Source organism: Megalops cyprinoides, chromosome 5 (assembly GCF_013368585.1).
Source record: "Megalops cyprinoides isolate fMegCyp1 chromosome 5, fMegCyp1.pri, whole genome shotgun sequence".
In the NCBI taxonomy this organism is placed as follows: domain Eukaryota; kingdom Metazoa; phylum Chordata; class Actinopteri; order Elopiformes; family Megalopidae; genus Megalops; species Megalops cyprinoides.
The window spans coordinates 21,311,385-21,326,327 of record NC_050587.1 but is presented as its reverse complement, the minus strand read 5'-3'; the positions used below and the strand labels follow the sequence as shown (position 1 = coordinate 21,326,327).

Here is a 14,943-nt window from a genome sequence, read left to right as displayed (position 1 = left end):
TCAGGCATTGCATGTAGTGCTAAACATGCAGGCCTTTGTTGGTTCCCACTCACCCTGGAGTTGTATGCATGCTCCATGACATGCTGATGGAGAGGGTTATAGTTCCCATCAGTACTTACCCCACCTAACAGATTTACTCAGCACAATCCTGCCCTACTATGCCTGGGCTTAAAAAGTCATTTTTCATATGGCCCTCACTAGATTGTGAGTCTTGTTTTTGAGAATAACTAAGCAATTAAATATGGAAAGGAAAAATATTAGAAAACAAATGGGATACTGTTCCTCCCTACTTTGTTCCTTTGTGCCGATTTGCATTTTACAGGCTAGAGAATTCACCAATAGTTTGTATACTCCCCCGTCAAGGCAAATCAGCCCCCCTGAGAAATCTAAATGGGAAGTAGTCTTTTAACCTTTCACTGCACTCAGTCATGGTGCGTAATTGGGAATATAATGCTTTTATGTTCAATGTCTAACCCTATAAACGCAGTCTGCTACCCACTGCTGCTTCTTGACCTGAACTGGTGGAACACACAGACTGCAGAAGAGATGTGGTTCTTTTGTCAAGTAAAAACTCTGTGTGTTTCATATTACTTCTGGTCTTGGGTAAGTGATAAATTGGCTAGGACTTGGAATTCACACCCCATATTGCTAAAGGACAGTCCAAGACATTACACTCAAGTTACCATCATAGAATATCAAAATATAGCTAAATTTTTATAACTTTAGTGTCTGAGACTCACACAAATATGTAGTTAACAGAGGATAAAATGAGCTATTTTTGTAGGTTTTCCCCCAGTGACACAGCCAACATTCATTCTCTTTTGACCTCTAGTCAACTAGTAAAATGGCCATTTGTAGTCCTCAGGAAGGTATATTAAGCACTTGATGTGAGAGTAAGACTTTATGAACCCCATAACAGGTGGAGCTATCAGCTATTAGTGACTTATTGTAGTTTTGGTTTACACAAACTACTGATTGACAGCATGTGGTGGGTCTACCCATTAGGGATTTAATGAAGCCTTACCCTATCATCAATAGCCTAGACCATTTGCCCCATAAGGGCCATCACTTTCAGACTGAAGCTTTTTAACTGGGTGCACCAAAAAGACAGGCTCTTGTTCCACCAGAGCTAGTATTATTATTGAGAAGTAAACCATACCAGAGACAAATTGGGCATCACTGCCATCTTGTGGATAAAAAGGGTATGAGAAAAATGTTCTTTGGTGATTGCAACCCATTGTACCTGAGAGTTACTATGAACAAGGGGATCTCATTGCCATTTCAGTTTTAGTTCAGTTCAGCCTCTAAGGGGTTGTGCCAAATATGGGGGGTAAACAGGATGGAAAAACAGGGTTTCCTCCCTGGAATTCATCAGGTGGCTGTGGGTTACTTGGATGATGCTGGTGCAGTGTCCCTCAGCTGGCACCTACTACACTGTGGTGCACTGCAGGAAGTACGGTGTGAAGAACAGCTATTGGCTGTGGGAGCGCATCAAAGGATTGTATTCGTCTCACTTCAGCATTCCTTCTGAAATGCAGCCATTGTCATGTTGGGTTGAGCCTAAGGTACAACTGGTGATTCCAGAAACAGCTGCCTATGGTTGCAAAAAAAAAAAAAAAAAAATATATATATATATATATATATATATATATATATATATATAATATAATAATATATTAATATAATAATAATATATATATATATATATATATGACTTATTTTGTATTTTCATAATTCACACACAAATACATACATACAAATACTCGGCAACTCATCCCCTGGTTTTGAAATTCCTTTTCTGTATTACAAATCCTCTTTAAATAACCTCTTTAAGTCTTGAGTAAAAGAAAAAAAAAAGAATCTGAGCTGTTACCTACACATTTAACAGTACATTTAAATAAATCCTAGTTTAAGACCTTTTTTAAACACTTTCTTCGTTTCATCATCACAGAAGTGTGAGTCATTGCTGTGAAAGAAAGGCAGCTTATTAAACACTTTTTTGAAGTTTCACCATGGTAATAATGTGTAAAGAATTGGCACACTTAAGTATGCACATAAAATTAGGTTACTTATTTTTTAATAGCAGATATATACTACATCCATCTTAAATATTAAGGCACTTGTTCTCAAAAATTCAATAAAAGTATGAATTTCAAGAAATGTTAATCAAGGACCACAATAAAATATTTAATATTTAGTCTTGAATAAAAAACAATAAATATTTAGCTTTAATCAATACACAACCATGTGTAATTAAAAAAATAGTAATTTTGGTTCATCAGGTAGAAAAACAGGTACTTCAGTAGTGATTTTTTTGTTGGTGCAGTATGTACCCATTTGTCACTTATACCTGTCATCTGGGATACATCTGATCTCCACTGAAGTCATCCTGACCCACACTTCAGAATCAGTGCCATAAAGATACCACTGCTATGAGAATAATTCTGAAACCACCTACCATGGTGTGGTAGTGAATGAGAAATGTTACACTAAGCATAGAGCACTGAAAACATCTCAGTATTTATAAGCAACCAGACCCCACAAGGGTGATCACACAGTATGTCCAACAGCACCTGGTTTCCTTTGCCTCTCACACTTGGACTAAGCCAGCATGAGCCTCTTTCAGTGGCAGAACGACATCTGAGGGTGATGGTGGACATTCAACAACTCTGACAGCCACAGAGAGCTCTCAGTATTAAATTCCATTTCAGTGTGCATCTACACACAAACATCAGATTGAAGAAAAAAAAATAAATAAATAAAGAACCTGAGGTTGCAGAGAACCTGACCGCTGCAGAAGCAATATTAATTAGCTTGAGCGTTACTCAAGTTTCCTTTTTTGATTGCCACTGCTGGTAAGTCAATGTGTGTGTGGGGGTGATCAGGACCTAAATCAGAATGATCTGGAAAAGCTTGTTTCAGACCTCTCAGAGGAAAGACATCTGCTTCTTGGCAGTCCTCTGACTCCCTCTAACAGATGAGAGTTTTATCAGTGACCTTATGAGCCTTCACTACAGACTGTCAGACTGCTGCAGACAAAACAGGTGTAGGCAACCTAAGTGACAACCCACTGCAGAGAATCCTGTGTTTTCAGTTTTTTTAAGGTGCAATGACTTTGAGGACAGCACGTAAGACAGGAAGTGAGGTCACAGCCCCTTATTTCCTCAGAGGGAGCATGGCGGAAGACTGGTGTGTGCAGAGGCTGGATGTGTGGAGGAGAGGGTGGTCTCCTGTGCGACAGACAGAGAAGAAAACTGCAAAAACATCCACGCAATGCTAGTGTGTCCATGTCTGATTCACAAAGCCAGCTGTCCCCAGCCCCACTGCCATCAATGGACGTCGGACACCGGCACAGAGTATTCCGGGTCATTCTTCTTGTCGCCCGAACTGTCCTGTCCCGTTGCGAGGACGGTCTCCACTGGGAAATTCAGGTAATGGGTCTCTTTTGGTGCCTTTGGTGGAGGTGAATCTGACACAGCAAATGAGGGGTCTGCCACCTTGAATGTGACCGATGGCGTGCTCCGCCCCCTGCGCTTGGCATCCTTCTTTCCCTGCTTGTAAGCCGCATTCATATTGGCTATAACCTGCGAAACACACAGCAGAGGCCAGCTGTTACCACAGACAGGCATTTACATTTAGGATTGGTTCATTTATTTAAGTGAGTGCAGGGATGGCACAGGAGAACATGCCTCCCGGGCACTGATGGTAGATTCTCTGAGGACACCAACCAGCTGTTTGACTGCATGTTGCTGCTCCTGCATGGCTGCCACAAAGTTGGTTACACTGTCATCTTTGACCGGGTACATTTCATGTCCTTGATGATACTTGAGAAGATCAACTTCCATCTGGGAGAAAGGAAAGCCAAACAAAATCACTACAGCACAGGCATTACAGCTGTGTTGCAAGATTCCAATCATGTGGATGGACATATATATATATATATATATATATACATACACAAAAAAGGGTAACAGGATACATTTATGATATTAGAATATATGCAGTGTCTTCAAAAAAAAAAAGCTTCCACATTATAGTGAAAATTTAGTTTTTTCTGACTGCCAACAATCCCTTGCACATTTCTAAATGGTGATGGCACAATATTATTTCAAAATAATGTTACTGAGTGGGCATCTTACCTATCATCAGAAGATGATGCAAGACAAGATAATCTCTTTACACCTACTAAGTGAAACAAGCTTCCCACCACCCCGACCGCACAGCAGGCACTGGCCGCTGATCGGGTTTGCCCCAGTCTCTTACCTCGCTGGGAAGGACGGCCTCCCTATTAAACATTAGGCAGTAGGGCGTGAACTTGGTGGTGGGGTTGACAGAGGTACGAAACACAAACAGAATGGGGTCCAGGTAGTCGTCCCAATCCGCCTGCTTTTCCGCCACCATCTGCCTGATGGCCTCCTTGAGCAGGCTACTGCTGCGGTCATACAGGGCATTCAGGTGAGGTGGATCCATGGGCGACACCTTCTGTGCAATGTTCCACCTGTCACACAGGTGCCTTGTCACCTGAAAGAACATGAGGTCACTGATGTCACACCGACAAGCACCCGTACAACACAGTGCAACAGGCCATTCTTAGGTGCAAGTAAATGGCTAAGCAGCCTTTGTCATCCATGAGGCAAATTTCTTACCTCATTACAGAAGTCCACACTTTGAGAACAGAATATAGTTTTTACAGATCCAAATCTGGAGAGCAAATGAAAGCAATAACAACATATGTAATGATGCACATAATAAATGATTCACAGTATGTGAAGTATGTCTTCATAATTAATCACTCCTCTGTGTTAACATTTTATGGACTAACCTGAAATGTTCCATAGTGACCACAATAAATTTGCTTAACCACTTATTCCATCATAAATTCTGAATTGGTTACCTGTAAATGGCTGAAGAAATACATCTTGCAAGAGACAGCGAGTCTCTCTTCTGTACAGGGAAAGCCTCCACCCACTTACTCAAATAATCTGTGATTATGACCACGCTGGTGTTGCCTCGACTGGTCTCTTGAAAAGGGCCTGGTCACAAATGAAACACATCATAAAAAAAGAATAAACACATACACACACAAATGAAAATTTCACACACAAAAGCGAACCTCACGTTACAAGGGGACCGGAGGGAAACCGTCCACCTCAAGCAGACTGAATACATGCACCCACACTGTAAACCCTAGCACCCACCCTCCCCAATCCGCAGATGATACACCAGGAAGAGGTGTCTGTTGACCATACCACGGAGACCATGCAGATTTAAATAAACCCTCTCTTTCCCTCCACAGACTGTTCCAAGGGTTACCAAACAAGTCGATGCCAAGAATCTCCCATGGAGCCTCCACCCTGATGGGCCTGACAATCCTGCTCATGTTCTTACTCCTCTCTGTGTGCTGACAGGTTTCACACAGTTTGATCTAGTCAAAAAAATAACAACAATGCATATATGAAGACATAACTGTATTATCTATACGCACACTGTCCAGCAGAGATATATGTGCATTCATTCCCACAAAAAAACACACACTTTAGAAAAGGTGATACAAGGATTTTCTACAAGATACAGTTACTTATTTGATGTGCAACTCTCAAAAGGTAAGAGATATTCTACTATTTATAATGTCAATTTGAAAAAATGAATATTTATGGAAGCAAGTCTGGTACTTTCCACTTTGCTTCAACAGCAGTGTTCCAGCTGGGAATCAAACCTGCAACCAGTGGGTAACACACCCCACTACTTAATCGCTACGCCTCACTGCCACCCTGGGAATCATCACATCTGCCTTTTTGTGATAAACTCAAAGACAGCAGCACATGGTGTGGTCTGTGACCTACCCAGTCCACCACATCCTTCACAATGCCCAGCCAGTAGTACTTGCTCTGGATCCTGTGAACGGTCTTCTTCTGTCCCAGGTGATGGCCGACGTCACTGAAGTGGCAGTCCAGGAAGACCTGGCGCTTTCTTCCAACATCTATTACCACCTCCCTCTTCTCCTCCTTCTTAGGCCCCACATAATACAGCCGCCCCTCTGTGAAAGAACAGCCACATTTCACCCATACCTAACAAGACTCGAAGCATTACAACACAACAAATACTGACTTACAAGCAGAACGGAAAAGAAAGTGTAACGTTGGAAAAAGAAAAAGGTCTATTCGTTTGGAAAAATGCACCGCAGTAGTGTACATCATTCAATAAGAAAGTCCCATTCCTGAAACTTTCAACCAGTCTGCAAAAGATAAAACTCCAACTGTGCCCATCAATGCACGAATTAATACTCATTTCCATTTTCTAGGGTGTAGCTAGTTGTGGCAGAGCAAATGCAATGTGCGTTCCTAACGCTAATCAAGATGATGCAGCTGCCTAGCAACAAACTACCCAGCCTACCCAACATGACTAACCGCCACTCCCTACCTTCTATGATGAATTTCTGAGCATATCTTTTCAAATTTTTCTTCTTTACTGGATTCATAGACTGTGGGTAGCAGCCACCGGCTAAATAAGTATAGATATCCTCTAGACGGTTGGAGGTAGATTCCACCACCTCCTCTTCGGCTACGTGCAACGCCTCCATGCGCAGCATCTGGGTCACTTCGTCAAAGCGATAGCGTTAACCAGATGGACGGCTAAACAATGAAACGTTCTTTCAATCTAAAATCCATTTACGTACTATTACTGGGCAGGAAAGCCACAGCAATGAAGCCTAACAAAAAATATTCAGAAGACTGGAGGGAAATGGTCTATTGCCTTCCCCTGCGTTGTTAGCCCACTTGCATGCCAGCTGAGCTTGCTCTGGAAAGCAGAGATTGACATATCGGAAGTAGAAGCTAAGCAGGAAGTGCTATAGTTGGAGAGCTAGCCAAATGATTGAAATGCTCCGTGAACTGCCGCTGAAACTGAGTCTAGATAGTTGGTTAACAGGCGACCACTCCAATGTACATCGTCTTGACATATAAACTATTTCGGTCATATTTAAATACTTAGCTAACTTACATACCCAACTGAATACAATGCTACTCTTACCTTCAACTGCAAAATTATTTGCAGTTCTCCGTATGCCCCGCTTTTTCTGTTCAGGGAGATGCTTCGAGTACACTCCTTTGGTGATGTATCTGTAAACGTGTTTATATCGATCCAGCGATTCCAGGGAGCTGCCATTGCAATGGAGTTGCTTCTGTCTTTTCCCTTTTTCTTCACCACTTGACATCTTCAACCCTGTGTGCGCGCAAAAAACACATTTTGGGGAAAAAAGTTTTTCCTTCGGCCATATTAGAGGTTGGACCAAAACATAGCCTGCTTCCGGGGGCGGAGCCCTGTAGCTAACCATCTCAAAAACCCTTCTTAGTTAGTTACTAGCTAACATTAGCTGAAATGTTTTGTCCGTAAAAACGTCGTCTGATTATATCGACTGGTATAGCCAAGAAATGCACAGCCATTTAGCCATATAAGTTATCTTACGTTTTTCGAGTGAATTAAAACCTGACAGCCGAATGCATGACTTTGACTGCATTAATTTAGCTAACGTTAGTCTAACTAGATTAAGTTACACACTGAAGTTGAAAGCTGACCAATAAATGGCACTACTTAGCATACGTCGATAGAGATTCATACACTCTTTTCGTTTTATACAGTAACTAATAGGTAGTATGTGCAGGATGTTAGCTTTGAGAAAATGCCGCTAGCTAGCATTTCGGCCATAGTGTGATGGTAGCGAGCTGGCTAACTTAGGTCCGTGTTTCCCAACCCTGCTCCTGGAGGCACGCTGTCCTGCATATCTTCTATGTATCCTTCCTGCTTGACTAAATCAGGTGTGCTCAGCTAATCAAAAGTGCCACTGATGAGTTCAGTCAGGTAGGTAGAGCAGGGATAGATAGAAGATATGCAGGACGATGTGCCTTCAGGAGCAGGGCTGGGAAACGCTGACTTAGGTATTGCCCCACGTCGAAGAAGTAGGCAGAGGCCTGGTGGTAGCTAGCTGGTTAGCCCTGTCCTTACCTTTTCGAAGAATTTCTCACTGAATGTGTGACATGTACTACTGAATGCAATATGCATTTCCCGGGAGTGTACGGAACATGTAAATCAAATTGTATAGCCAGGTAGCTGACTAGTTCACCCTTTTAAACGAGAAGTAATCAAATTAAAGAGGTGCCAAATTGTGTCCACCTAGAGCACGTAAATTTCAGCTGTGAGCGCATGCGTACATTGGTCTCTAGGACCATAAAATGCGAGTGACGTGGGCTGCAAATAGAGAAAAGGGAATGGGATTAAGGAAAGTTGAAGGTAATATAGATTTTCAGAATTACAATATCCTAGTAAGTAAATTGATACGTACACACTCGAACATATATGCATGACTATAGTGTGTGCTTCATGATTGTTAGAAGAAAAAGCCAACATCGTTAGCCTGTTACATTGCTAGTTATATAGCTACATTTGTTTACTTAGCAAAGGCTTTTATCCAGGGCGACATGCTAGGTACATAAACAAAACTAGCTTCATGGATTCTGAAACACTTTGTGTTTGATTAAATTGATCAGGATTAAATTCTAGGTTGCATGCTACTCTTACACTCATGACTAACGACCTAAACATAAATGGATTTGCGAAATCCCCCCACCACCACCACCATCAAAGTCTGACTGTAGTTGTTGGCGGCCCATGAACTATAATGATGAAGTGCTGAAAGCCAAACTTCAACAGTATGACCCATGCCACTTTTCACTGGATGTGTTCCCTGGCCTGGAGCCTTTAGTATTTACCTGATGTGCTCCTTGCATTCAGTACTACCAATAATGCAGTGTACATTTCTATAGGGTAGCAGCAGTATGCTGTAGTAGTTAGGAGCACACAAAGGTTGGTGGTTTCATTCCCAGGTGGGGCACTGCTGATGTACCATTTGGCAAGGTCTTTAACCCAGATTACATCAGTAATATCCAGCTGTGTAAATATATAACATAGTAATGGTCATGTAACCTCTGAAAAAGAATGTCTTCCAAGCAAGGTATGCTATGTTCCCAAGCTATTGTTTATTGAAGAAGGCAAGATGATGTCACCAGTGAAATGCTCCATCTGCAACAGCTTTCATTTGTAATGTATTGTGGGACATGCATTCAGCAGCTGGGCAATTCAGTAAAGTTCAGTGAACTCATGCTGTTGTGTGAAATCATTTTCTTTTTAAACGCAAGTTTATTTCTAAACTTAGGTTTGGTACATCTTTAACAGCCCACATAAAATATACATGGAAATCAATATTTCACACACGCACATACACACTGTCATGTGCACACATACTCTATAAATTTGACATGTCAATAATGAAAACAATGTTAGTATACAACAATGCAGACATTCTTTTAAATTTCATATACAATAAAGTGAAAATATAGGATTATAGGGATTTGTTTTTAATTTTCTCCTACTTTTTTTGGTTGTTTCTTTTTTTCTTTTATTGACCTTCTCCGATTACACTGACTTCAGTGTGGAGTGTATATCTCAACAGAGGCAGCCCGGGAAAAGAGAGGAGATGGTAGAGGAGGGAGAGCAAAAACACACTTTTGGAGAACAAACATATAAACATACACTTTACAGGGAACAGTGGTGACTTACATAGAAAAGAATTGTCTTGAAAAAACAAAACTTTTTTAACCAAAACTCCATCATTGAATTCCTGAGTGTTTCAGCCAGCTGCAATCTTGCTCCACCTCAAACTTAATTTGTGTCACGCACGAACTACCTCACCAAAGTGCAAAATAATATATTTTAATATAATAAGTACAAAGATACAGATTTATGTATATATAGTGGAAGAGGAACTCTTTCTTTCTATGGCCACTATCACTGTAGACTTTATATTGTTAATGTTTTGGTGCTGAAGCGCTGAAGAGGATGAATTCTGTGAAACTAGCAAGTATATCCCACTAGTTTTTGAACAGGGGACAAAGACAGAGCAGTGTGTGTGTGTGAGTAGATGGGTATTTCAGTGTTCTGGCTGCATGGTAAGTGTGCAGAGGAGGTCTCAGTGGGGCCATGTGCTAGTGGTGCCTAGAGTCTCAGTGTTACAGTGTGTCAATCCCCTATAGTGTAGTTTCGCTGCCCATGTCCCGCTGGCGGGGGTAAATGTCAGTGTCCTCGTTGTCAGACTCCATCTCGATCTTGACCTGGGGCACTGGGCAGGACACTCCGCGGGTCAGGGGCCCAGCCGGGGACGGAGGACAGGAGATCTTCAGGTGCAGCGTAATGCTGGGGAACATCGAGCTCTTGTTACCACACACGCGTGCAGCCATCGAGATTGGATGGAGGAGGAGAGAGGTAGGGAAGAGGAAGAGGAATACAATGTGGAGGGATAGACAGAGGAACAGCGTGCAGGAAATACAAAGTAGCAGACTTAGGAAGATGCACTGAGAAGAGAGAAAAAGGAGGGAAAGATGGAGCAGAGAAAGAAGTAGAGGCAGAGACAGTGAAAGAGAGAGAAAAGGACTGACTGACTAGTTCAGTCTGCTCTGGCATTTCATTACCGCAATGCACTCAGGGCGTGAATATAGAATATTACAGCATTTAAATACAGTCCAAACTTTTTCACTTTGACCAATCAATGTCTCAAAAGCGTTGTACGTGATACTTGAACCAAATGGAGAGAGTATATGACATGTGACTGATTTATTGTGTCTATCATTGCTTGATAAACACCACTACAACCTGTCCTCAGTATAGTAAAGACCATAGATGGATGACTCCAATTATCAACGACTGTTGAGACAATGTGAGTTTCTAAATATTTACTTAAGCAAATGAATATTTGAGGAGTTAATATGCAATAGCACTATGCTCTTTTGTGCTCTTGTGTGTGTGCCATATGTTAATGTGCATAGGATCCATAGGATCCATAGGATCTATTTCATGGTAGTGTAGCATTTTGTGTGCTAACATACCCCATATGATGATTTACAAGGGTTATGGCCATGGCATGTGCACACTAATAGGGTCTGACAGTGTGGATTTGTGGTCTGTCATGTACACAGCATCAATTTGGCAAAGAAGACTGGCAAACTGTCCTTCACCAAAAATCAGAATTCAAAAACTGAATTTAAGTCCAAAAAATCCCAAATCATCAAACAACAACAACACAGCTGGTCCTCCTGATAAATACGAGTAATGGAGATTGTTCTTATCTGTAAATGTCTATTATTTTATCAACTATTTATAACTTAATGTCGAATATGTTCTTGTTCTGTGCAAAACAACAACCTTCATGACTTTTTTGCTTAACCTTTGAAGCCATATAAAATACTGTATGTGTTATATCTGAGGCAAACAATTAGGGAGAGCTCCTAATTGTTTGGTTAACTAGTCTGGTGTATCCGGCTTTTTGTATTTTCAAGGATTTGCTATAAATTCAGTTTTTGAGAAATTTTAAATGCCTCCATTCTGTGCTCATCTTTCAGGTCTAAGCCATGCCCCCTGAGAAGCAATGCAGACAAGAGTTTTTCAGCCACTAATTACACAAAACATTCCCATAATGCAGCACAGAGTCAAAAGCACACAGACTGGAGCTTACACAGACCACTGGGGAAGAGGGGTCAATGTCTTGGTGTCTCACATTGTCATGCGGAAAAACATTTTAAACACGGGTTATAGTGCATGACTGACAAGCGACTGGAAAGGATAAGGAGGGGAGAAAAGAACTTAGGCTGCACAATCATTTATTTTGTGTGGGAGACTGGTTATTAAAAAAAGAAACAACCAGAAATCCAATAACTTAAAGTTTGCTCTTCACAAACAGCTACTGTTTTTTAGCATGTACGAAACAGCAAAGGAGGATACAGTGGGCCATCATCTCAAAGGTTCGATTCAAATTTCTGTTCTTTACCAGTAATGGTCAACACTAGGCTTAAGAGAGGACCTTCAATCTAACCATTCTGATGCCTTACCTTAAAGTAGCATAGTTAAGAAATTAGTACATCTTTCTTTTGTAAGTTGTTATGCATACTTTTTTTCAGCAGCAAACTGCTGTTGATGTGTAAGCATAGAAAAATGTGTTATTCAGAATGAAGAATGGAGAACCATCAAGGTTAGATTGAAGGCACCCCCTGTAAAGTCTGACACATTTTACCTACAAGTACCTACAAGTTTCCTCATTTTACTTTTTTAGATGATACAACTGTAACACTCGCGATAAATGAACAGAGTATAATCAAATAACATGGCTGCTCTGAGAGGACAGTCACTGATGAAGTTGGACCTGAAAAATCAGGTCACTGTACTTTTTCCCTGTCCAGTATCTGTATGTACAAGAGATGATAAAACACATTTGCTCTGTGTTTTTTCCTTTTCAAACAATGAAGAATGGGCATATGGAGAGGATCTAATGTGAATGGGGTTAATAATAGAATTAATAAGGATTCATTTATACACCCCAGTAGCCAGAATATTCAGTTGGCCAGTGACATAGCAAAACAGAGTCTTTGACCCTCTTCATGTATAATTCAACAACTCACCTATTTTCTAAATATCACAACAAACTATTACATGAATTCTAGCTAAGAAACATGAAGCTCACTTTTGTTTTTACATTTCATTAAATGGTGTCAAAACAGCCACAGATGCAACAATATTAATATACATCTACTGTAAGATTATATATGAAGATACAATTGTACGTCTTTTAAATATTCACAAAGTAATAACATGAATATATACAATATGTGGGAACTAAGATGAATTTCTGCATTGCTTTCAGGTGCATGGCCGAAAAGAAGTCAATCAATTTATAAAGAAGACACTGCATAATATCGGAATAAAAAGAGAATGATCAGCTCATTGTCTAAATTATGGTTCAGACGGTGGATGCATGTTTATGCTTTTACAAGAGCATAAATGATTTGCCATTGATCTTAAAATATTGGGGATGCGACCACTACATTACAGAAAAGAATGATCACATTTGACTGTATATATAGAAAAAACCAAATTCATTTCAATGCTATTTTAAATTCAATACAATTTCCATTGTCATTTATCTAACAGTAAATGTCAGCTAGCATAACATTTTTGTATATGTATGCAACATGAAAAACTATGACAATTAATTCCAAAAGCCTCTTAATGCGTTTCAGTTCAACAGTTTCTATATAATATTATGATAAATAAATAATAAAAAAAATGAAAGGGAGAAGTATGTGTGAAATGTAGTTTGACTGGCTCATATAGCTCATTGTCCAACACAACCCCTTTTATCATTCAAACAACAGAATAACCCCTTTACTCTGAGTAATGTGTGTGTGTGTGCGTGTGTGTGCGTCTGTGTAGTGCATGCAGATACCTGTGTATGTGTGTATGCACTTGCTGTTAGAAAAGCAGCACATGTGTGACTGTGAGCAGTGTGTGTATTAGTATGTGTGTGTGTGCAGATGTGCATATGTGCAGGTGTGTGTGACTGTGTTAGTAGTTGTAGGTGTCATCGACTTGGCAGTGAGCCCCCCAGTCAGACACAGAGTCTGGGGGCTGCATCAGGTCACTGTAGGGCACGTGCAGTTTGAGCACACAGTACCTGCGGTCCAGGTCTGACTCATCAGGGGAGCAGTTAGAGTGAGGGTGGTATTTCTCCTGTACATTCACACACACACACAGCCACAAAGTGCACACACACACACACACACACACACACAGAAGGGAGAAATAGAGGAGTATGAGAGGAAGGGGAACAAAAGAAGAAACCAAAGAAGAAAATCAGGAACAAAGATAAGAGAGAGAGGAAAAAGGAGGAGAGGAAGAGAATAAGAGGAAAATAGAAGCAGAGGTGTAGAGAAAAGAAGAGAACATTTGGATGGGCGACATGGGATGGGGAGGGAAAAGGAAGAAAGCAAGAGGAAAAGGAGAATAGCAAACAGACAGCAGAAAAAAAAGACAAAGAAAGAAAAAGTTCAGTGTTTGAAAAGGCAGTTGGTGGCAACAGAAATGTGCAAAAAGCAAGCTGTGCCCCACTTATGGATAAATAACTCTAAAATTCCCCACAGTGTATAATGATCAAATTCCACCCTATGTTTAGCAAGACTCAACCACAAAATATCCCTAAGACTCAAAATGTGGAGCAGAAAAGAGCATAAAGGCTCTTCCACACTATGGTCTCCTGTCACTGAAATTCGGACCAGCTTAAAGTCTGTGCAGTTGAGAAACTGACAGAATATACAGCAAAGGACACTGTTTGCAGAATGCATCGAGAGCATAGTTGTTTGTTCTTTACTTGACTCATGACAATTCTGCAACTCATCATGCAGTGTGCGAAAGTCCTTAAGGTGTTTTCTGATGCAGACAGGTTTTTTGTTACTGGGGTTGGGAGGGGTGTTACTCACGGTCAGAAGCTGGGGGTGCGACATCAAGGGAGTCGGGGGTAGGGGCAGGGTCTGTGGATGGACTCATAGGTTCCATGGGAATTTTCACAGGGGGAGGGATAGGGCTTTTACCCTGGGGAAGAGAGACAGTGCCACCCACCAATCAGCATGCAAAGGGAAGAGAACAAGGAACATTGATAATGAACACTCTATGTCTCATGCATAGATGCACATACAGACACGGACACACACATGCCAATACCAACCTAATGTGCATGCAGGCGCATTCAAGTTTTAAACATACATGACCAGGAAGTAAAATGTAATGCAGAAAGGTCAAATGATATGGGGTAAGAGGAATGCCATGATCAACCAATCATGTAAGGGGGCATGATAGAGTGAGCCACTCAGAACACAGGCTGAGAAAGGAGAGAGGGTGAGACAGACAGACAGATGTTACTGTTATACAGTGCCTTTTCAGCAACACTGTGGGACAAAAAGGAGAAACAGATTAATACTGAGTCACAGCACAGGGGCCATAAGTTACAGATGGAACAGCATTTGGGGCGTTTAGTCTCTTCACTTCAACACATGATGGAGTTTCAAGAGG

The 14,943-nt window shown here is 41.0% G+C and overlaps 1 protein-coding gene across 1 annotated transcript in view; it reads right to left on the bottom strand.

Moving 5' to 3' along the window:
• Positions 1-10,079: 10,079 nt before the first annotated feature.
• The window catches only part of LOC118778522 (electrogenic sodium bicarbonate cotransporter 4-like), a 29,570-nt gene continuing 24,706 nt past the window's right edge, over positions 10,080-14,943 (bottom strand). Inside the window, exons 24-25 of the mRNA XM_036530077.1 lie at positions 13,553-13,608; positions 10,080-10,245 (exon numbers count right to left, since the gene is read on the bottom strand). Coding sequence (XP_036385970.1) covers positions 10,080-10,245; positions 13,553-13,608 — 222 coding nt within the window. The remainder of the gene's footprint in view (positions 10,246-13,552; positions 13,609-14,943) is intronic.